General features: G+C 40.8%; 1 protein-coding gene across 1 annotated transcript in view; it reads right to left on the reverse strand.

Moving 5' to 3' along the window:
• Positions 1-23,346, reverse strand: part of SNTG2 (syntrophin gamma 2) — a 539,246-nt gene that overhangs the window by 167,257 nt on the left and 348,643 nt on the right. The window contains exons 7-10 of the mRNA XM_063442215.1: positions 21,271-21,358; positions 20,036-20,071; positions 19,082-19,173; positions 2,449-2,576 (exon numbers count right to left, since the gene is read on the reverse strand). Of these exons, the coding sequence (XP_063298285.1) occupies positions 2,449-2,576; positions 19,082-19,173; positions 20,036-20,071; positions 21,271-21,358 (344 nt within the window). The remainder of the gene's footprint in view (positions 1-2,448; positions 2,577-19,081; positions 19,174-20,035; positions 20,072-21,270; positions 21,359-23,346) is intronic.

Here is a 23,346-nt window from a genome sequence, read left to right on the forward strand (position 1 = left end):
ATTTAGCACAGCATTCTTTAAATGGGGCTCTCTAACCCCATAACCCCACTGTAAAGATTACAGTTCCAGAATTTCCTTGGGTCTATCCCACAGTTACGAGTCAAAATATTTTTGAGCAGTTCGACACCTACCTGGATCATATGGGCACTAAAGGAAAGAAAAAAAATATATAGTAATTTATCTACCGTAGCTAATTTATTCCAATAATAAAAAATAAACCCAGCATCATCAATGTCATGTACTAGTCCCAAGCTGAAACCATGGAGGATACAGTCCTGTTCTCTAATCCTGGCCTCTTAGAGTCAGACCACCTATCCTTTGGCCATGAGGACTGCTGAAACCTCTCCACTGATGCCTTCACCACCTTTGACACCACTACCGCTATTACTAGCATCAGGATACAAGCCTCAGGATAGTGAAATTAGCAGCATTTCCTATGGCTGATTCAAGACCCAGGAGGCAATTGGTTTTTCCATCCATTTAATGTTGCAACAACTTGTGCTGCTGCTTCCAATGACACTGCAGCTCCTTCTACCACAAGAATTATACCTTCTACTACCCCCACTCAAGAAATAACTAAGGTAAGTAACTAGGGTGCTGCAGAGCCTACTTTGTGGGGGTCATCAGAACCACTCTTTGGCAAAGAGCTACAGCAATAGAAACAGTTGAGGCATCAGCTGCACCTGCAATCTCTGGCACAAGTAGCTCATCAATGTTGCCATCACCACCAGCACCACCACTGTCACCACCAGCATCATTTGTACATTTCCATTAGCATCACTAGAACAAGTGCTAGTGTTGTGCTGCAATAGTTTCCACTCCCACCAGTATTTTCTAATGTTAGTATACAACCCCCTATATATTTGTGGTTTATATTAGAAATTGCAGTCCAATGTAGCTTCATTCCGATGTTATGTTTGTGGATTTAAGATATAATGCTTCCAAGTCAATCCAGTAAAAACAGAGAAAGTCCATGCTATGAATAACTAATATATTCAATTTTAAAAGTTACATAAAATCTTTAAAATATGCAATATCTTCAAATTGGTTAAATGGCACAAGGCAGTGATAAAAATATGTGTTTGTGTATAATGACTACTCTATAAATGTTCTTTTATAATGGACATGTCATTGCAGGAATACATTTCTCATCAATATTTAAAAAAACAAGACTCAAACAGAGCATTTCAATTTGAACCTTCTTGGTATTAATGAAAAGAAAGGTTTGGTGGCTGCAAAACACAAGATCTCTTTTATAATTAGTGTTGTCGCGAACCCGAAATTTTCGGTTCGCGAACGGCGAACGCGAACTTCTTCAAATGTTCGCGAACCGCGCGAACCGCCATTGACTTCAATGGGCAGGCGAATTTTAAAACCAACAGGGACTCTTTCTGGCCACAAAAGTGATGGAAAAGTTGTTTCAAGGGGACTATTACAGTGAAAAAAAATGATTTCTTTAAAATCTAAAGCTTAAGCTATTGTTAAAACAGATATGAGTGGTGGCACTGACTGTGCAAATGGGCAAGGCATCCAACCTGACACAGAAGCTGGCAGGCAGGCAACTGCTCTTCTATTACAGTGAAAACAAATTATTTATTTAAAATCTAAAGCTTAACCAATTGTTAAAACAGATATGAGTGGTGGCACTTGTGGAGTAATGGGCAAGGCATCCAACCTGACACAGAAGCTGGCAGGCAGGCAACTGCTCTTCTATTACAGTGAAAACAAATTATTTATTTTAAATCTAAAGCTTAACCAATTGTTAAAACAGATATGAGTGGTGGCACTGGGCAAGTAGGCACAGTATCCAATGTGAACCTCACACAGAAGCTGGCAGGCAGGCACCTGCAATTACATTACACAGGAAAAAAAAAAAAAGCAGCCTGATGTTATAGCCCTAAAAAGGGCTTTTTGGGGTGCTGTCCTTACAGCAGAGATCAGATGAGTCCTTCAGGATTGTAGTGGACACTGAATACCCTAGCCTAGCTATCAATTTCCCTATCTAATCAGCAGCAGCTAAACATTCCCTCCTCTCACTAAGCATGCAGCTTCAGAATGAATCGAAAATGGATGCTGGGAGGGAGGTTGGAGGGTGTGGAAGGGAGGGAGTGCTGCTGATTGGCTGGAATGTGTCTGCTGACCGAGAGGCACAGGGTCAAAGTTTGCCCAATGATGACGAATAGGGGGCGGATCGAACCGCCCATGTGTTCGCCCGCGGCGGCGAACGCGAACACGCTAAGTTCGCCGGGAACTGTTCGCCGGCGGACAGTTCGGTACATCACTATTTATAATAATCAAACTATATGTGTCAGTCATTTATTATTAAATAAGGTATAAGCAGAAGCATGGTAGTTAGCCGTGATGCATATCAGTTAACCCTTGAGATGGATGAGCAGCAGTTAATGTTTATGACCACACAATAAATTCGATCAGTAGATGGTTACCAACCTTAACTTTATTGCAGAAGTCCTGAATCTTGATATCCGAGCCATTGATAGAGGAATCGAAAGGGAATCTATCCAGCGTTTTTCATATTTTAATTCCTTCACTGCAGGTGAGGAAGGGGATGAGGGTGCCTAAGAAAGTAAATAAGGTTTTTTTTATTTTATTTTTTATTCGGTTTATATGTTAAATGTAAACATTTTGCATAGTGCTTAATATTACAGTTTGTTATGCAGAAATATTTAAAATAGTTATGTTTAACTTTTCATATACCATGCTGTGTTTCTTTTTCTTTGCATCTAGTGAAACATTAATTGTAGTTTCTAACAGAGGCATCCCACGAAGTAGAAACAAAATATGTAGGATATAATTGGGAAGATTAACTTTTGAATTATGTACCCTTGTGTTCATAAATATTGAAGCATGGTTATTATTTTATTAGTTCAATTACAGTCAAGAATTGTGATATAATACACAAGAAAATAATTAAATTTCCATAAACACACTTGATTGACTTGAATATACCATAATATAGTGATTGAAAAATAAAATTAATTATTTTAAAAAATAATAATAGTTTGTTGTGTGCTTGAAGTGTAATTATTCTTGTCACAATTTGTAGACAATTAAAATATCATCCACACATTAAAACCACCGATAGGTGCAGTAAATAACTGAATATATGATTTGTGACCTGGGACCATACATCCACCCAATCTTAAAGTTTGAAATAGCACACAAGGTTGTATGTCTTTTGTGTCTACATACTTTGTTATGTATAAACATTGGAGTGTTTCTTGGACATATGGCTTTCTGAATGCCATTAGAGGAGAGAAAGTCCAATGTGTTGTTCTGCTTATAGCAGAATATTGTCTTGTCTTTTTGCCCAGATAACAATGTCCACTCAAACATGTCCTCGACTGTTGTACCTTCAATGTTATGATTGTTTTTGTTTTTTAACTGTTACATTGCAATATGGGCATTAAATGTGATGTGTGATTCAGTGCTTTGTTGGTGCCTGTCCTAAATAAATAATTTTAAAAAAGAGAGAAAATAAATCACAGTCCTTTTATTAATGTAAAACAAAATAATTATATAAAGGAAACAAAAATAGAAAAGTCTTGCTCTTTTGAGCAGTTATTATTATTATGATATTTATTTAGCGCCATCAAATTCCGCAGCGCTTTACAATGGGTGGACGAACAGACATGTAGTTGTAACAAGACAAGTTGGACACACAGGAACAGAGGGGTTGAGGGCCATGCTCAATGAGCTTACATGCTAGAGGGAGTGGGATAAAATGAAACAAAAAGGTAAGGATAGTATTAGACTAGTGACAGTTGCAGAAGAGGAATCAGTCAGGCGCTATTAACAGTTTAATTGATACGCTTTTATGAAGAAGTGGGTTTTTTACGATTTTTAGTGGAGTGGAGACTGGGTGAGCATCTAACGGAGGAGGGAAGCAAATTCCACAGGAACGGTGCAGCCCTCGAGAAATCTTGAAGGCGAGCATCAGAGGTGGGAGTACAGACAGAAGATAGACATAAGTCTTCAGCAGATCGTAAGGGCCTAGACGGGACATACTTGTGAATAAGGGAGGATAGATAGGTGGGAGCAGCATTATGTAGAGATTTGAAAGCAAAACCAGAATTTTAAATTGAGCTCTATATTTTATAGGAAGCCAATGTAGGGACTGACAGAAGGGTGACGCATGGGAGGTGTGGGCGGACAGGAAGATGAGCCTCACTCCCGCATTTATTATGGACTGTAACGGCGCAAGTTGGGAGCACGTAAGACCACTGAGAAGTGGATTACAGTAGTCAAGGCGAGAAAGGACATTTCCAACTAACTATAGTTGGGCAGCTTACCTGCTGCCAACAAAACAAAACATACAAAATTAAGGTCAGACCTATTTCCAACTTAGTGTTTTTTTCTCCTTATGAATAAGTTTTTTTCAGCAGACTCGTTTGGAAAGAAATGCAGTATCACTCATGGCTTGTATTTTCTTTACAAAAATAGAAAAAAAGGGGGAAGCCCAAACAATTGCAAATGTGCACACCAAGTTCTACAAAAGAAAATAATTTACAAGAATGAAAAAATGGGCAAGCAAAAAGATGTCAATGACTTTGTCAAGGGCCAAATAATAATGGCTAGATGACTTTCTCTACTTCTGGTATCATGACATTTGGCTAATATATTCGTATTGTCTCATTCTGTATCCCTGACCTCGGCTTGTTTATAGACCTTTCTCTTTGACATTAAGTACGGCCATTCTAAGGTTTGGATACGTTGTTTGTGTTTACATAGTTTTTTTTTTTTTTTTTTTTTTTTTTAAATACATTTTTCTTTATTTTCAAAGGCATAAAGAGTATGGGGTACAGAAGAGAATAGGGGACATTCAGGTATTACATAAAGGGTGAACAATACAAATGCACATAGTTAGATACTGTACTTTTCCCCTTACATTCAATCCAGCTTTGGGACGAGTCTGCGCCATGAGGTTTTGGTGTTACAGATGAAATACTAGGGAGGAAGGTGTCCCCAGCGCAGCTCTTTCCTTGAGGGGTTGTATAACTATGGCAGGTTTAACCTGAAGTGGGGTAGTCTAGGGGGAAGTGGAGGTAACAAGGGAAAGGAGGTAGTGGGAAATTGTTCTGCCTCGTAACCTCTGAATCATGTCTAGTAGGTTCTCCTATAGTGCCAGATTGTAATAGTCTTGGTCTACGTACGGATGGTCAATCACTTAGCTAGGATGGGTGAGTTCCGATCATCTCCTGGGGAGTTATTCCAAAATTTAAGCCACGGCCCCCATATTTTAAGGTATTTATTCCGCTTCCCCACTATTGACCAATGTATTTCTTCCAGTTCCCTTGTGCATTCAACCCGTCTTATCCATTGTTCCCTACATGGCATGCTGGGTCGCCGCCAGTGCGTTGGCACTAGGGCGTTGGCTTCCCCAAGTAGTGTGTGTAGGAGTCGTTGTTTATGAGGATCCTGGAAGGAGCGGGGCCATCCTAGTAAAACCTGGGATGGGGTGAGGCCTGGTCTCAACGTGAGAATGTGTGCTATGTCAGCTAGTATAACCTGCCAGTATGGCTGTATGGTTGGACAGCTCCACCAGATGTGTTCTATGTCACCCAAACCCCCAGAGCATCTCCAGCATTTATCGCTAACGGAGGGCCAGAATGTGTGGAGTGTAGCTGGGGTCCTGTACCATCTAGTGACTCTTTTGTAGAAGGTCTCTTTACGGGCCACACTAACAGGAGTTTTGATCCCTGTTCTCATAATGTCTGTCCAGTCCCTATCCGACATATGAATGTGGAGATCTCTCATCCATTTCTGTTGGAATGGAAGCGGAGTCTGCTCCCTGTCAGCAGTTTGGAGAATACGGTAAATTTTTGACAAGGGACGTTTTGGAGCGACTTCTGGGTTACATAGGGTTTCAAAGGGGGTGTCCTCCCTTGGGCGCCAGAAGGGGATGACCGACCTATTTAAGAAGTTTTTAAGTTGTGTTCTGCCCATTATGTCGAGGAGCGTGTCCTGCTTGTTACGCCTGGCAAGAGCCTTTAATGTAGGTGGGTTACCAGCTTCCAGTACCTCTGTGATGCCTGGATTTGGCGATCCCGTGAGTCTTGATAGGATGGGGCTGCCCTGTCCTCGCTGGAAATCTGGGTTATCTGCCAGGGGGAAAAATCTTGAGAGTCCTGGGGATAGACCCCATGTGTTTTTGTAACGCCTCCACAGTGTTAGGATATTGTGTGTGAGTGGGTGATGAGTTGGTGATAGTCTTTTAAGTGAACATGTTTGCCACGGTAGTGTATGGAGGGGGAGCTGTACAAAGCTCTGTTCTAGGTCGTACCATGATTTTTTCCTACTAGTGTTTGTCCATTCCTTTATACGGGTGAACAATACCGCAACATAATATTTGTATATGTGGGGTAGACCCAGGCCACCGCTCTCTATGGCGGATGTTAGTGTGGAGTAGGCTATTCTAGCCGGTTTGTTGCCCCAGGTATAGTGGAGAAACAGTGTTCGCATTTGTCTAAAAAAGTCTCTAGGGAGTGGAATTGGCAGAGCCTGGAATAGGTAAAGTATTTTCGGGAGGACCATCATCTTCAAGATGTTGATCCGACCCATGAGTGAGAAGTGGGGGAGGTCCCATTTATGGAGGTCTTGCTTGATGTTGTTTAGGAGGGGAATGTAGTTGAGTTTGTATAGGCCTTTGGACGGTGCGGTTAGTTTGATTCCCAGGTAAGTCAGCCCGGTTCGTGTCCATGGGAAGGCGTGAGTGCGTTGTATGAGCGTCTGTAGGGCCGGTCGTACAGAAATCCCTAGGATTTCGCATTTGTCGGCATTTATTTTAAAATTAGAGAGGGCCCCGAAGAGTCCTATCTCAGTTTGTATCTGCGGGAGTGTTTTTATTGGGTCGGTGATCGTGAAGAGGACGTCATCCGCAAATGCTGCAACCTTCGTCTCACCTCCAGGGTACCTGTACCCTTGTATGTTAGTGTTGTTTCTGATAGCCGTTAAAAAGGGTTCCATAGCGAGAACAAATAAGAGGGGTGAGAGAGGGCATCCCTGGCGCGTACCGTTATTAATCTGAAAGGGTGTGGATAAATGGCCATTGACCCTGACATGGGCGGACGGTCCCCTGTATAAGGTTTGTATCCAGTTCCTCATTCTCGGACCGGTCCCCAGGACCTCCAGGACCATGAACAGATAAGACCAATCCACCCTGTCAAAGGCCTTTTCTGCGTCTATCGCCATAAGCAGTGTTGGTGTGTCCTTCACTGTCGCCCCGTGGATGACATTTAATATTTTTGTGGTGTTGTCCCTGGCTTCGCGGCCCGGGACAAAGCCGGCCTGGTCAGGATGTATTAAGTCTGGCAATAGGGGTTTAAGCCGATTAGCGATCATCTTTGCCATTAATTTTAGATCTAGGTTTATTAATGAAATGGGCCTGTAGCTCCCACATTGCGTGGGGTCCTTGCCGGGTTTGGGGATAATTGTGATCGACGCATTCAGCATCGGGGGCGGTAGCGGGTCACCCTGGGTCAAGCCGTTAAGTGTCTTAAGAAAGTGGGGGATTAATTCCGGTGCTAGTGTTTGGTAGTATCTCGCAGTCAGTCCGTCCGGGCCTGGGCTTTTGCCTTTTGGCAGAGTTTTGATAGTGAGGGACAATTCATCTTGGGAGAAGGGCTTGTCTAGTGTGAGGGCTGTGTCAATAGGGATGGTGTGTGGGAGATTTGAGGCGACATAGTCCCTCAGGTCATTGGGCCGCTGGGCCGGAAGGACCAGATTGTAGAGGTCTTTGTAAAAGGTGCTAAATGTTGTGGCTATGTCTTCAGTCGTATTGCATTGTTTCCCTGTTTTGTCGGTAATTCTATCAATAAACGATCTCTGGCGTTTAGCTTTCAGTGCACGGGCCAGTAATTTCCCGCTTTTGTTTCCTTGTGTGTAAAAGGAACCTCTAGTCAGCTGGACTGCCCTGTGGGCCTTAAGGGATAGTAGTGAACACAGTTCCATACGTAGGGCCGTGAGCGTTTGGAAACGCTCGGCCGTAGGATCTTGTTTGTGTAGGGATTCAGCAGATTGTATATTTGCTGTAAGAGAGTTAAGCTTTTGTGTGCGTTCTTTTTTAATTCTAGATCCCCATTTGATTAGTGTGCCTCTCGTGGCCCCCTTGTGTGCCTCCCAAACCCATTGGTCAGATACGTCTGCAGTGTCATTATCTGTAAAGTAATTGCTTAGTGTCTGCCTTAGGTCGTCCATTACTCTAGGGTCGTCCAGCAGGGTTTCGTTCAGGTGCCAGTGTATAGTGTGTTGGATGTCTTTCTGGAGGGTGATAGATAGAAATACCGGGGCATGGTCAGACCACGTGATGTTCCCAATGGATGCTTCACTCAGCAATGGAAGGTGTCTATGGCTAAGGAGGAACATGTCAATCCTGGAGTAACTGTTTGCTACTTGGGAGTAATACGAGTAATCCCTCTCTTGTGGGTGTAGTAGACGCCAACAGTCCATTAATTGGTGGGTGTGGAGGACATTAGAGAATAGTGCCCGTTGGTGGCGACGGGAGTCAGTGGTCTCTGATGAACTGTCAATTGAGTGGTCTAGTACCATGTTCCAGTCCCCCGCTGCAATGACAACCCCTTCAGCAAAATTTTCTAATTTGGTTAGGCAAGAGCGTATAAAGGGTACTTGGTCTGAGTTTGGAGCGTATACACTCGCCAAAGTTGTAAGCACTCCATTATAGACCCCTTTAACAAATACAAATCTACCCCTTGGGTCAGTTTTGACGCTGATCTCGGTAAAAGCAGCACTGGATGTAATCAGAATCGCCACCCCCCTGGTTTTTCGCTTCGTATAATTGCTATAGTAGGACATTTGAATACGTTTTGTTCTGAGTTTTGGCTTAAATTCCCCCTTGTAATGGGTCTCCTGCAGGAATACTAGGTCAGCTCCCTGCCTGTCTATTTCTTGTGCTAGCATCATTCTTTTCATCGGGGTATTCAGACCCCTAACATTCAGAGACATGAGCTTAGTGTAGGCCATGGTGTCTGTGCGTGTGGCCATTTGGATCAATGTGTAACCATAGGAGTGCGCTTTCTATTGTAGCGCAGATTATGATAGTGGAGGCAGAGGTGGAATGGGCAGAGGGAACTGGGGTAAAACTTGGACTATATACAAAATGATATGAGAGTGTCATACCAGTAGAGAGTTTGGCGCTGCACATGTGGGTGACGCTGTCGTGTCCACAGGCAGTGGTAGGTCGCCTCTCAGGGGGTGGTGACCAGGTGGTCTAACCGAGGGCTAGTGGGGATACTCCTAGGGTGGTTGGAAAGCTGATGACAATGCCCCCATTCTTCTAGGGAATAGGACAATGGAGGGTCTGTGTGATAACATCAACCTCCCTAGGGGCCAGGACCCTACGGGCTGCTAGAACATACATATAAGCGTGTTTCTAATATCTGGTGCCAGAGGGCCTGGTATCGGCATATTCTACATTCTATAACATAATATTGGCAACAAGAAAATATAACATTCAAAACAGGTATACAGTTCAGTGCATGGTGAAGGCATTAAGTCGAGATTTAATGTAAAGGATATGGTAGTATAGCTCTGCCAGAGCTCAGGCCGCTCGATCTCTAGGTGAGGTAGGAACATCGATTCCAGTTTGGGCCTGTCTGCGCCTCTTCCTCTGATTTTTTTGCCATTTGGGTCGTTGCTGCATCTGTGTCGGTGGAGGACCTGATAGGCCGGTCCAGTCCTCCACCTCGGAGGGCGGCAGGTTCAAGGCTCTCTGGAAGTCAGGTACTTCTGCAGGCGTGGTGATGGTGTGTGTTGTATTCTGATAAGTCACTGTAAGAGCGAATGGAAAGTTCCACCTAAACCTAATTTGTTTCTCCATTAGAGCCTGGGTGACAGGTCGCAGGGCCCTTCTTGCTTGTAGAGTGGATGGTGATAGATCTTGGTATACGGTCACTTGATGGCCGTCGACTGAGAGTTCCTTATCTTGGCGGGCTTTATGGAAGATCTCCTCTTTCAGAGGGAAGTTATGAATTCTGCATATAATATCTCGTGGCCTGTCTGGGGGTAGATTCCTGGGCCTCGCCGCTCTGTGGGCCCTGTCAAACTGGATGGCCGTGTCTGGGGGTCTGGCTAGGATGCGGTTGAAAAGGGTAGTTAATACCTGGATGGGGTTCTCTGTTGTGCCGTCCGGCCCCTCTGGTATGCCTCTCACCCTCAAATTGTTCCGTCGCCCCCGATTGTCCACATCCTCCAGCCTCCTTTGCAGATGTCTGATGGCTTCAGAGTGTGCCTCCTGTGTAATGTGACATTCAGTCCACAGCCTGTCAGTGGTTTCAGTTTCCTCCTCCAGGGCCTGCACTCTGTCCCCCAGTTGCTGGACATCTGCACTGACTGCTTGGAGCTTTTCGGTAAAGCTGTCTTCCAGCTTTTGAAACATGTCTGTCAGATCAGACTTGGATGGTAGCTGGGTGATAAGTGCCCTAATGTCGAGTTCTTCAGCTGAGCACTCCGATATTGAGGGGCTGGGCGGGTGGTTTCCTCGTGCGTTTTCCGCGGGCGCCATCTTGCCGCGGCCTCGCGGGTCTGAGTTCTCGGTGAAAAATCTCCGAAGAGACGTTTTAGCAGCCGGGAGATCCGTTGCCGGGGTAGTCCCCGTAGTGCTGCGGTTTTTCTTTGTTGCCATCGCGCGGGTTTGGATGCCGGGTATCCCCTACTGTACTCGGTCAGGTACGGAGCTCAGCGATCATGCGTCCATACACCTCGGTGTCCTGGCCACGCCCCCCCAGTGTTTACATAGTTTTGCGTGTTGAGTCATACAGTAGTCTTGACACATTGTTTGCATGATTCAGTTGTCAAACTATATGAATTATTTTGCATATATAAAGGTTGATTATAATTTTTTTGCAGTTGTTGTCTTCTCTTACACAACTTTGACATGTGTTTTGAGAAGTGAATGGATAAACCATCTTCAAACTTCACTTTTTTAACTAACCTGGAACTAAATCTGGAATGTTGTAGAATTGAGAAAGGAATTACAAATGGTAGACTTTTTCCAATTTATCTCTTTTGGCCTACCATTTGTAATTCCCTTCTCAGTCTACAAAATTCAATATCTAGTTACAGGTTAGTTATAAAAGGAAATAGTAAAAGGTGAATTCAAAGTGAATTTTAAATTTATGGTTAAGATAAAGAAATTAGAAACATTTGACAGCTATACTTTCATTTTAGCTATTCTGGCCCTACATTTGTAATTCACTTTGAGTTCACCTTGAAATCTCACTTAAGTAAATAACCCTTTGATTGAATAACCATTTTTCCTTCATGATGTCAATTACAGACTAGACGTTCTAAAAGTAACTTTTCTAAATGTGTCTGCACTCTTTACCATGGTGTTAAGAGTTGTTCAGATATATTTTAGATGAGACTCAGTCTCATACTTTCCACTACAACAATTACCAAATGTTTTTTTTCCATTGTTTGTTTGTAATAACAACATCCTCTTTGTTATTAGTGCAAATAAAGTCTTGTTTTAAAATTTTGCATATGATGCTAAGAGAACATGATGAAAGATACCTAACCTCATTGGATTAAATGGATGATTACTGTCTAAATAATGTACATTTTAAGGTTTACTGAAGCTACACTTTACAGATCCACTTCAGTATTATGGTTATGATGGCTTAATCTTTTCTTTCAAAAGTGCTTGTGGTTCTACTTTATCTGAATTAAGCCGCTGTGAATATTAATGGTATGGATATTAAAAATATGAAGAATGTACAGTAAAATATTGAAAAAATGTATTTAGTCCCCATGACAACCAATGAGTAAGCACTAATTATACTGAAAAGTATTAGCTCATTTTCTTAATCAGATGTTAATAACATACATTTAAGGTATATGTTTTAAATTGCATGATTAAAGTAATGCAATATTTTACAGATGAATAATTTTGATGTTGTTCCTTATATAGGCACAATGTGAAGAAAGTTCCTCAGTCCAAAATGTATCCTTTCTCTAATATGTTGGTAAGTGTATGCATGCATGTTTATGTGCATGTTTGTGGGCATGCACTTGTATGATTGAGATTTATTTGAAACATATTGGCAGACATTTAAATATTTTTTTATTTTTTTACCAATATTGAAAAGATGAATCAGGATTGTTTATTTTTTAACATTGAAACATTAGAATAAAGAAATGTATTGTGTATATTAATGTTTAAAATAATTACAGATCTTAAGAAAGGATCTGTCAAGTATGTCAGCTTTCTGTCACTCGGCTAATGCCCTTTCAGGAACAGTTTTGTTCTGCTTTGTGTGATCATTTCTATATGATGTTCCTGGTTCTATGAAAAAAAGCCCACATGAGACTTGCACATAGGAAAAGCCCCACTGTCATAAATACCCACAAGAAAAATGCCCACATGGAAAAATACTCACATGGAAAAAAAGCCAACACAGAATAAAAGCCCACACAGAATAAAGCCCACACTGAATGATATGCAGATATAGTAATTTTACAATTAATGAGCATGAATAGGTATATTACCTGCATTTTATTTTATCAATATTAAAATATATCATATTCAAATGTAACAATTTGCATTGTGATTTTATAATGTATAATTAAATAATAAGTTTGCAATGTTATAAGTTTAATGCAATGCTAAACAAAATGTGGCCTGTGTATGTATGGCCTAAACCGCTTAAAGACAAAGGCAATTTTACAAGTTCTGACCAAAACAAAACCTAGAATTTGAGCTATATATGTCTGTTGAACCATAATTTACCTCTTTTATATTACGTGTACCCACACTTATTATATATAATTTTTTTCCAGGCGAAACAAGGCTTTTATTTCACACTAATATTAATGTATATATGATATATAATATAATTTGAATAAAATCAAAAAAAAGATAGTAAGAAATTTGGCTATTTTCCAACTTCTGCATGGCATTTTAATTGTGAACGTAAATCTACTCTTAGCTTTTAATTAAATTAAACATACATATTTGTATGCTGTGATGTCCCACAAGAACAACAATGTCCCCTATGTACAGGTTTCATCGTGTTTTGGAAAGTTACAGGGTAAAATAAAGAGCTTGCCCATTGCAATTTTACACATTGAAATGCTAGATTGGTTTGCTGAGCCTATGTTGCCTTTGAGACCATATGGTAGCCCAGGAATGAGAATTACCCCCATCTTGGCATACCATTTGCAAAAGTTTGCAAACCAGGGTATTCATAATAGGGTTTTCCTAGTCTTTGTTAGTATACTCTAAGTCACAAACGCTGGCCAACTTAGTGTTCAGATTTGTTTTTTTGCATTTTATCACAATATCATTGTCATTATATATTTTACTGCTTTAAAATGCTCATGTTTGTGTTCAGCAAGTACAACAGTGCCCCTTATCTGCAGGTTTTATTGGGTTTTGGAAATATACAGGGTTAAAAATATGGTTTGCAAATTACATTCTCTGGTATTTCTGCCTGGGTTGTCAGACAGGTCCCCAAATGTATAATTTATAATATAGTATAATTATATATAAGATACATTATAATTAAATGTATAGATAGATGGATAGATAGATAGATAGATCAGTTCCTTACTTATCATTATTTTATAAAAGTGAAAGATAGACTGCAGAAAATTTTAAATTACATCAATTCCCTGCACTGTATAATCCATAAATAAGACATTGAAACATATGTTAAATCATCCACTCTTGCTGTTTTAATTCCCCAAAAAACTATGAAGATCCTTCATGTTCACTAATAAGACATCACAGTCGGCCAAATATCTTCTAGATTTCAATACCCACATGGCTGTTAGAGATATGTTATGCTCATTAACTTTGAGATATACTAGAGAGTGCCTCTGGTACTGACAACATTTCATAAAGTCGACTGTAAATTATCTCTGTGTCTCTCTTTCTCTCCTGATATAAGTATATATTAATGATTGGGAAATCTACCACTCTTTGAGTAAACATAAAAAAAAGACTCATCATAGACAGTCACAATGACATTGTAGCTAATCCAATCTCCTCTTTTGCAGTCCTGCACTTAACTGACAAGTCACAGGAAAGTTTGACAATTCGGATATTACTAATTAGGTTCAATTTGCTGTTCTAAAACACAGCATTTCTTATACAGCGTGGCCTTAATATTGTATTAATTTGTATTGATCATATTATTTTATATATCTGTATCTGATTACTGCTTGAATTTTCAATCAGTCTTTGATCTTGGTGTTATATTCTGTGTATTTCATCAACAAAGTCTGCTTTTGAAAAAAAAATTGCCTATTGTTGAGATAATACTACAAAATTATTCATTTTTTTATTTCTGCTGGATGCGTCCTTGAGGTTAAAAAAATAAAAAAAATCTTGTTTATATCTATTGACAGCAGTCGGGGAGCATGTAACTTTTGACTCAGTTCTGACTTTAACAGTAATAAACCTATTAGTGCAGGATGTTAAGTTATGGAAGTTCACTTTACAGTCTTCTACAGTTATAGAACATGCTATTCTCAAAAGGATTAATAGGCAATACTTAATAATTTCTCCCAAACTATTTATTCTTTTAAAATAGTTTTTAATTATTTTCGTATTCTGTGGAAAATCCTGTAAAGTGGTAATGGGAGTTACTACAAGAAAGCTTAATTCCTATGATGAAACCAGACAAACCTGTAGATATTTACTGAATGAGTCATAGACTGAATATGTTTATTTTTAAATACAATCACATACAGCAACAGTGAAAGTTCAGCAATGTTTCACAAGTACAACAGTACCCGTTATCTGCAAGTTTTATTGGGTTTTGGAAATATACAGGTTAACAAATATGGTTTGCAAATTACATTCTCTGGTATTTCTGCCTGGGTTGTCAGACAGGTCCCCCAAGGTATAATTAATAAAATAGTATAATTGTATATTAGATACATTAGAATTAAATAGATAGATAGACAGACAGACAGACAGACAGACAGACAGACAGACAGACAGACAGACAGATAGATAGATAGATAGATAGATAGATAGATAGATAGATAGATAGATAGATAGATAGATAGATAGATAAACAGACAGACAGACTGTCAGGCAGATAAAATTATTTATAATTATTTTCGTATTTTGTGGAAAATCCTGTAAAGTGGTAATGGGAGTTACTACAAGAAAGCTTAATTCCTATGATAAAACCAGACAAACCTGTCGATATTTACTCAATGAGTCATAGACTGAATATTTTTTTTTTAAAATACAATCACATACAGCAACAGTGAAAGTTTGCACATGTCCCTTCCTTTCCTACGAATGATACAGAAATGCACAAAGTACATTAAAACTACTGATGTTTAAAAAGTACTGTCAACCTGAGGAAGCTGAGGCAAAATACATCATAGCCGACATCGCAGTAAACACAAACTAAGAAATGTATCTGAAGGCAGTAATCCCACCTGGACATAGGGTGAACAATTCCACAGAAATTAGCAAACTATAAGGATTTTCGTTCATCTATTTTGGTGCATCATAATTTTTTTTTTTTTTATAAATTCTTTATTTATGAAGAGTTCAGATTTTTTTTTGGGGGGGTAGGGGTACAGAAGAGAAAAAGGAGGGGGTTGTCAATAACGGTTTGTTTCATACATTATTTGCAGTGGTTGTTCTTGTTGTTCGAAATACAATACAACTGTTTATAGAGTTCGTTTTTGGGCGTTTGTTCATTGGCCCAGTGTTACAATTGTGTTTCGTATCGTCTTTTCCTTGTCTAATGGTTGGGGTGGGGTACAAAAAGAAAAGAAGGGGGGAGGATAGGATATCCTAATATTTTGTCCTTTAGTCTTTGCTCTGATGTCGTATTCTCTTACTGATTTGTGGGTCGGGTTTGTCTGGCATCTGGTGTGGGGGATTAGCTTAGGTAATTAGGTTGTAGCACTTCTCTGTAGTGTCTGTGGGTTTTGGAGGGTTTGAGTTGGGGGGTGTGAGTCTGATGTTTGTTTGTCACTGCGTCTGTGGTGGGTTTGTGTAGCCTTTTGGAAGGTTGTGCGTGTAATCGTATGTGGTAACGGTTGATCGTGTATGTGGGTGTTGGTTCTTGTTGGAGTTTCGTTTCGAGGTGTTTTGAGGTGTCATTGTGTGTCCTGTGGGATGGGTCTTTTTGTTATGATCTCCCCTGGTTAGTGGGAGGGTGTTTGTTGTGTAGTGGTCCTCCTCGTGAGTTCACCTTCTCTTCCTTTCTTGTGTGTGGGCTCGGGGTGAGTGCGCCCCTGGTTATTGTCTTTGCGGTTTCGGGTGTAGGTCTTTATCAATTAAGCACTCTCCGTAGGGGGGGGTTTGTGAGCTTTGTGAGTGGTGGGTTAGGTTGTGTTTTGAAGGTGGTGTTGTGGGGGGGCCCTTGTCTGGTGGTGGGTGCGTGTGTTTTGCCAACGGGTGGGAATTGTTCCCTTCTTATTTCTTATGGCAGGGTTGGGAATTCATAGAACCAGGGATCCCAGATCTTGTTGAAGTGTTTTGTAGTGTCATGGATTAAAGCGGACATTTCGTCCATTTTTATAGTGTCTTTGATTTTCCGCTTAATGGTGTCCATTGTTGGGGTATCCGGGCTACCCCATTTTTCTGCGATTGCTCTTCTAGTGGCCAGAGCTATTTTGGCGATGAGTTTGTTTTGGGCCCGTGGTGTGTCTGCCAAGGGTTTGGACAGGAGCCATATCCATGGGTCCAGCGGGATGTTAGTGTGTAAGATCTGTGAAACCATAGTAACAGTTTGGTGCCATAGTTGTGCTGTGTGGGGGCATTCCCACCACATGTGAAGGTACGTTCCCTTCTGTCCGCAGCCCTTCCAGCATGAGTCGTTGTCTGACCTGCCCATCTGCTTGAGTCTTAAGGGGGTGAGGTACCACCTCATGAGGGTCTTATAAGCTTGCTCTTTATGGTTAACGCAAATTGAGATGGTAGCTGTAGCTTCCCAAATGTCGGCCCAGTCTGATGGGTCTTCTGCCGGGCCTATGTCCCTCTCCCAAACCGACACGTATGTGAGTGCTCCGTCTTTAGTGTGTTGTATTATGTGTGAGTATATCTCTGAGATTTGGCCTTTACGTGCTGGGGTTTGTAGGCATTGTTTTTCAAAGAGTGTCTGCTTTCTGGTCCCTCCCTGAGTTATTGTCAGGGTTTCTAGAAAGCTTTTTATTTGTATGTGGCGAAACATGTCGAAGGTGCGAAAAGGAGTGTTTTGTGGGAGTTCTGCGAATGGGATCGGATGGCCGTCTTTGTAAAAGTGTTGTAGTCTTGTAAGGTCATTATCTTCGAAGCGGGTAAAGTCTTTGGGCGTCATGCCCGGTGGGAATTGAGTGTTCTGGAGTAGGGTTGGGTTGTCAGGCCATGTTTGTGTACGATTTTATCCCAGACCTTAATAGTATTTAGGATTGCGGGTGATGTTTGAGGGAGGGGGGGTCTCGCTGGTTTGGGCAGCCATATATACATGGAGGGGAAATCCCTGCCAAAGATATTGTGTTCCAGGTCGACCCATCTCTTTGCCCCTGGTGGAACGTGCCAGTTCTGTGCTTGTGCCAGCTGTGCAGCCTGATAATAATGAGTGAGGTGCGGGAGGCCCAGACCTCCCTGTTTGTTGGGTACATATAGGGTCTGTCTTTTTATTCTAGCGCGTCTGTTGGCCCATATAAATTTATCGATCTTTGACTGCAGCTGTTTGAAGTCTGTGGGGCGTATTGGGATCGGAAGAGTTTGGAATAGGTATAAAAGTCGCGGTAGGGCGTTCATCTTGACAAACGCCAGCCGTCCTAGCCAGGATATCGGCATGTCTTGCCATCTATCTATGTCGTGGGTGATGTTTTGGATTGTAGGTGTGTAGTTCAGGTCATAGCAAAGGGAAAGATCTGCCGGGATGGTTATACCCAGGTATTTAATGTGATCGAGAGTAAGGTCGAATGGATATATGTTGTGTATAGCTGTTTTAGTGGTGGGGTCTATGTGTATTGGTAGTACCTCCGTTTTGTTGATGTTGAGTTTATATCCCGAGACCTTGGCGTAGGCTTGCAGGGCGTCCAAGAGTGGTGGTAGAGATGTGACTGGTTCTGTTATTGTTAGGAGCAGGTCGTCTGCGTACACCGCCGTTTTGTATTCTTCCCCACGTATTGTCATTCCTTTTATATCCCTTTGAAGTCTGAGGATTTGTAGGAGTGGTTCTAGGGACAAAGCAAAAAGCACTGGGGAAAGTGGGCATCCCTGGCGAGTACCGTTATGGATTGTGAAGGTTGGAGGGCGTGTGAGTGGGAGGAGGAGGTGGTGCATCATAATTTTAATGTGTGCTTTAATTATTGTATATCACTTGTATCAAGAACTGAGTACAACACATCATTTTGGCTTGTTGCACTTTTTCTTTTAAGACATTGATGCAAAACATACAATCAGCAACAAAAAAGGTTTTTATTCTTTGCAAGTCAATTTTTTCAAATAGTTTAAAAGATCTGCATGTTGTTTCCAATACTTGACCGTGTTTAAATGTCATGTAAATGACCAGTTTCAAAAATGCAATGTTTAACTTAAAATTGTCTTTCAAAAAACATTGAAGAAAAAAAAGCTAGATAATGTGTTGGATCTTTGTGACTTTATTTCATGCAATGTGTCACATTGACGTGAGTAGTTATAATCTAAAAATGTGTTCGGGAAGTGATTTTGTGATGCCTATATATAGAGGTAGCTAATGCTGTCCCCAAATAGTTCTTTTAATAATTACTATTATTATCATACTTTTTTTTTATAAAGTGCCATCACATTCCAAAGAACTGTTTGTGGTTTAAATTGGTACAAGTAAAAAGACACAATACAATAAAACTAAGAGACAATAGAACATTTTACAAACTAATACAGGTGGCAATGAGAGCACTATTCTTGTGGGAACTTACAAGCTAGATGGATGGGGGTGAGAAACAGGAGGAGAGAACTGCAAAGGTGAGAATGATATGTAAAGACTGAGATAAGGGCATTTATACGGTAAGTGGAATTAATGAATTAATTATGGAGTGGTAGGATCAACTGCATTAAATTAAAAATGAGAAATAATATTTAAGGAGGGATTCCACCTACCGTATTAGAAGTATTTCCATTTAGATGTAAACCACTATCAAATAGAGGAGAAGAAGTCCCACTGCTTTGCTCACTGGGTGGGTCAGGTGAGCCTAAATTATATTAGAAGATGAAAGAAACAGATTTAAACAATAGGGCTCCATGTCCAGGAACATTTATCATGGACATTTAAACCATAGATCAAACGTTGACATGTGCACTCTAGCAACTGAATTTTGCAACCTACTACTTAGTGACTGAAAAGTTGACATTAGTGTGGCGGGCCCACTGCCTAACCGTGAATTGCCCCTACATATTTGTGGATGTACTCCCCTGGAATGTGTGTTCCCCTTGGTAATTTTTCCCCTTTTTGTAATTTTTACACTAAACCCTGCAGATTACTATTCAACCACAAGGGGGCGTTCCTGCACACAGAGCCCTGTGGACAGGACCACCCTGATAACCCATTTGGAATGTTTGGTTAGAATGTTCACACCTCACTAACTAATTCCGGGGATGCACAGAGCCTAGAGCCCCAGACTTTGGATGCTGATATCTCAGGCCCTCTCTTCCCTCCAGCTCATCTTCATCTCTCTCTCCCTTCTAGTTCCATCTCCCTGCCTCTCACCAAGGGTGGGGAGTGGCTTAAAACATAATTCCCTGCTCCATCTCTCAGTACAGCTTCCTGTTATAGTGGACAGTTAAGGTGATGGCTGGTATTGTCAGGCACGTACCAAACAGCTCCTCCACAGACACTGCAGCTAAGCTCTCATTAATGATTGCAGCAATTCCTTATTTCCAAAGAAAATTGGATGTACATACAGGTCTTTGATATTTAAACAAGGTTTCATATAAATTGTATTTACATTATAAATACGATCAATAAAAAATGTCGTTCTACTGAATACAGATGATATAATCAACATACGAGTTATATTTTAATTCCTTTTGAAAGATCAATGTTTATTCCCTTACCATTTGAAGTCATTTCTCTTAATTCCCCATAGTCAGCTAAAAAAATACAAAACATTATGGAAATAACCAGATTGACAGTGTCTTATACATATAAATAATCCAGGGTGATTTAAATCAGAACTTTTTCTAACCCTTTTAGCAGGAAAAATAACACTTTATCTTAATATAGTGGTCTAGTTGTGTAGACCTTTTGTGTAGACTACCTTTTTTCGGACATTGTAAAGCATTGACTTTTTTTGTGTTTTCTTTTTATTTTTTTATTTAAAGAAGGAAATGGACAGGCAACATGAGTTTAAAACAACACTGAGTTTTACTCCTGTTAGCTTAAATCAGAAAACTAAGGCTGCAGAGGGAATATTTACACTAAAATTGGCAGTGTGTTGTAAGTTTGGTGACGCACAAATATTTCTGTGACATGTTGATAGTAGCATTTTCAAAAATCACATGAATACATGAATCCACTCTGCCTTGTGTCACAGGTTCAGGCTGGTGGTGTAATGGTGTTGGCAATACTTTTTTTTTTATATATATACATTGAGAACCTTAATACTTACTAGACATTGTTTAAAGCGGAACTGTCAGTTGTCTAGAAATTACAGTTCCTATTTTCCTTGAGTGTGGTTCTTGGAGAGAACAATGTATCAGAGTTAAGTAAAATATATAGTTACCTCTGCTGCACTTTTATGGTCAGAGCAAATATGCAGGCCATATAAGGTCACTTGCACAATCAGGTATTTACAGATAAATGGTGCAATGAGTGCATTCTTGCTTTGGCCTTCCTTCAGTTGTGGGGTTAAGTCCATTTATATGCCATGCCCAGAAAGCCAGATGGAGCATGTAAAATAAAAATAACAACCTAGAGAGAATTTTAAATTGCATAACTCTTAAGTTACGTTTTGTTGGCCATTGGTTTGTGCATAAATCTCACTTCTGACTGTTCAACTTCAAATCCGTTAGCCTACTTTGGTATTGTTGCTGATCTGAGAGAGAAGTTGTGTACTCACAATCTTTGGCCTGACATACATTTTAAATTTTGTTCTACAAATACATAACTTCTTATCATGAAATTAATGGTGCTTTTGTTGTATCCAAATGAGCATTGCGCTAACTTTAGCAAAATGTAACATTTGCTGAATTCAGTCCACAAGGAGACTTAAAAAGGCAATTTACATATATATTAGAAACATTTTTTGAAATAAAACAATAAATATATACACAAAAACAAAATGTCTTACCTAATGGGAGCTTAAGAAATGATGGTGCTTCCTTGTAATAATAAACCGTGATAATGACCTCATCTCCCGCATTCCGTAATAAATGAACCTAAAAATAAGCAGAAATACATTTAAGATTTGTAGTTTTACAAATTATGCTTGGTTGGAATTGTTATAGCATTAGTTGAATGCAAACTCAAAATCCCATAGAGCCGGCATGCCACCTGTTCTGATTAAAAAGAGCATACAATGAAGAGATAATACAGGGATAGTATTTGTTCTATATATGCTACCTGTAGTGATGTCCCGAACTGTTCACCAGCGAATAGTTCCTGGCGAACATCGCTTGTTCGCGTTCACCACGGATGGCGAACACATGCGCTGTTCGGTCCGTCCCCTATTCGTCATCATGGAGTAAACTTTGACCCTGGCCTGTACCTCACAGTCAGCAGACACATTCCAGCCATTCAGCAGCAGACCCTCCCACCTCCTGCACAGCATCCATTTTACATTCATTGTGAAGCTGCATTCTTAGTGAGAGTAGGGACAGTGTAGCTGCTGCTGATTTGATTGGGAAATTGATAGCGAGGCTAATGTATTCAGTGTTCACTACAGTCCTGAAGGACTCATCTGATCTCTGCTGTAAGGACAGCACCCAAAAGCCCTTTTTAGGGCTAGAACATCAGTCTGCTTTTTTTTTTTTTTTTCTGTGTAATGTAATTGCAGTTGCCTGCCTGCCAGCCAGCCTGTGTGTCAGGCTCACAGCATATACTGTGCCCACTTGCCCAGTGCCACCACAAACTCACTGGTGTCACAATAGCTTGCATTTAAACAAAAAAAAACACTTTTTTAATGTAGTATAATAGCAGTCAGTTTCCTTCACTAGTGTGCGTTTCAGGGCCTGCCCAGTGCCACCACTCACTCACTGGTGTCACAATAGCTTGCATTTAAAAAAAAAAAACTTTTTGGACTGTAATATAATAGCAGTCAGTTTCCTTCACGATAGTGCGTTTCAGGGCCTGCCAGGGCACAGTGTCACACCAGTGCAACTCATATCTGGTGTAACAGTAATGTAAATAAAAAAATAAATAAAAAAATTTGACTGTAATAGATTGAATAGCATTTAGTTGTCTGCCAGCGTGTGTGTCAGGCTCGCAGCGCATACTGTGCCCACTTGCCCAGTGCCACCACTCATATCTGGTGTCACAATAGCTTGCATTTAACAAAAAAAAAACTTTTTGGACTGTAATATAATAGCAGTCAGTTTCCTTCACGAGTGTGCGTTTCAGGGCCTGCCCAGTGCCACCACTCACTCATATCTGGTGTCCCAATAGCTTGCATTTAAAAAAAACTAAACTTTTTTGACTGTAATATAATAGCAGTCAGTTTCCTTCACTAGTGTGCGTTTCAGGGCCTGCCCAGTGCCACCACTCACTCATATCTGGTGTCCCAATAGCTTGCATTTAATAAAAAAAATAACTTTTTGGACTGTAATATAATAGCAGTCAGTTTCCTTCACGAGTGTGGGTTTCAGGGCCTGCCAGGGCACAGTGTCGCACCAGTGCCTCTCATATCTGTTGTCACAGTAGCTTGCACGCATAGTACCACTAATCGGAAAAAAAATGACAGGGAGAGGCAGGCCATCGTGGTCGTGGTTCTGTGATTCCCTTTGGCCCTAGAATAATGCCCAGTGTTCAGAGGCCACGTACCCTGAACTTGAAAAGTTCTGAGGACATAGTTGACTGGCTAACACAGGACACCCAATCTTCTACAGCTTCTGCTCGGAACCTCGACGCACCATCCTCCTCCAGCTTAGCTTCAGGCACCTCTCAAGTTACCACTCGCCCGCCTGCCGCCACCACCAACACTAGCACCACAGCCGCTTCCCTTGGTATGTCAGAGGAGTTATTTACACATCAGTTGGAAGAAATGAGTGATGTGCAACCATTATTGCCAGAGGATGTCGATAACAGGGATATGTCTCAGTCAGGCAGCATTACACACGTACGGTGTGATGATGATGATGTTGTACCCACTGCTGCTTCCTTTGCTGAGTTGTCAGATACAAGTGAAGCGGTTGATGATGACGATGCGTCC

Source organism: Pelobates fuscus, chromosome 2, assembly GCF_036172605.1.
Source record: "Pelobates fuscus isolate aPelFus1 chromosome 2, aPelFus1.pri, whole genome shotgun sequence".
Classification (NCBI taxonomy): Eukaryota; Metazoa; Chordata; class Amphibia; order Anura; family Pelobatidae; genus Pelobates; species Pelobates fuscus.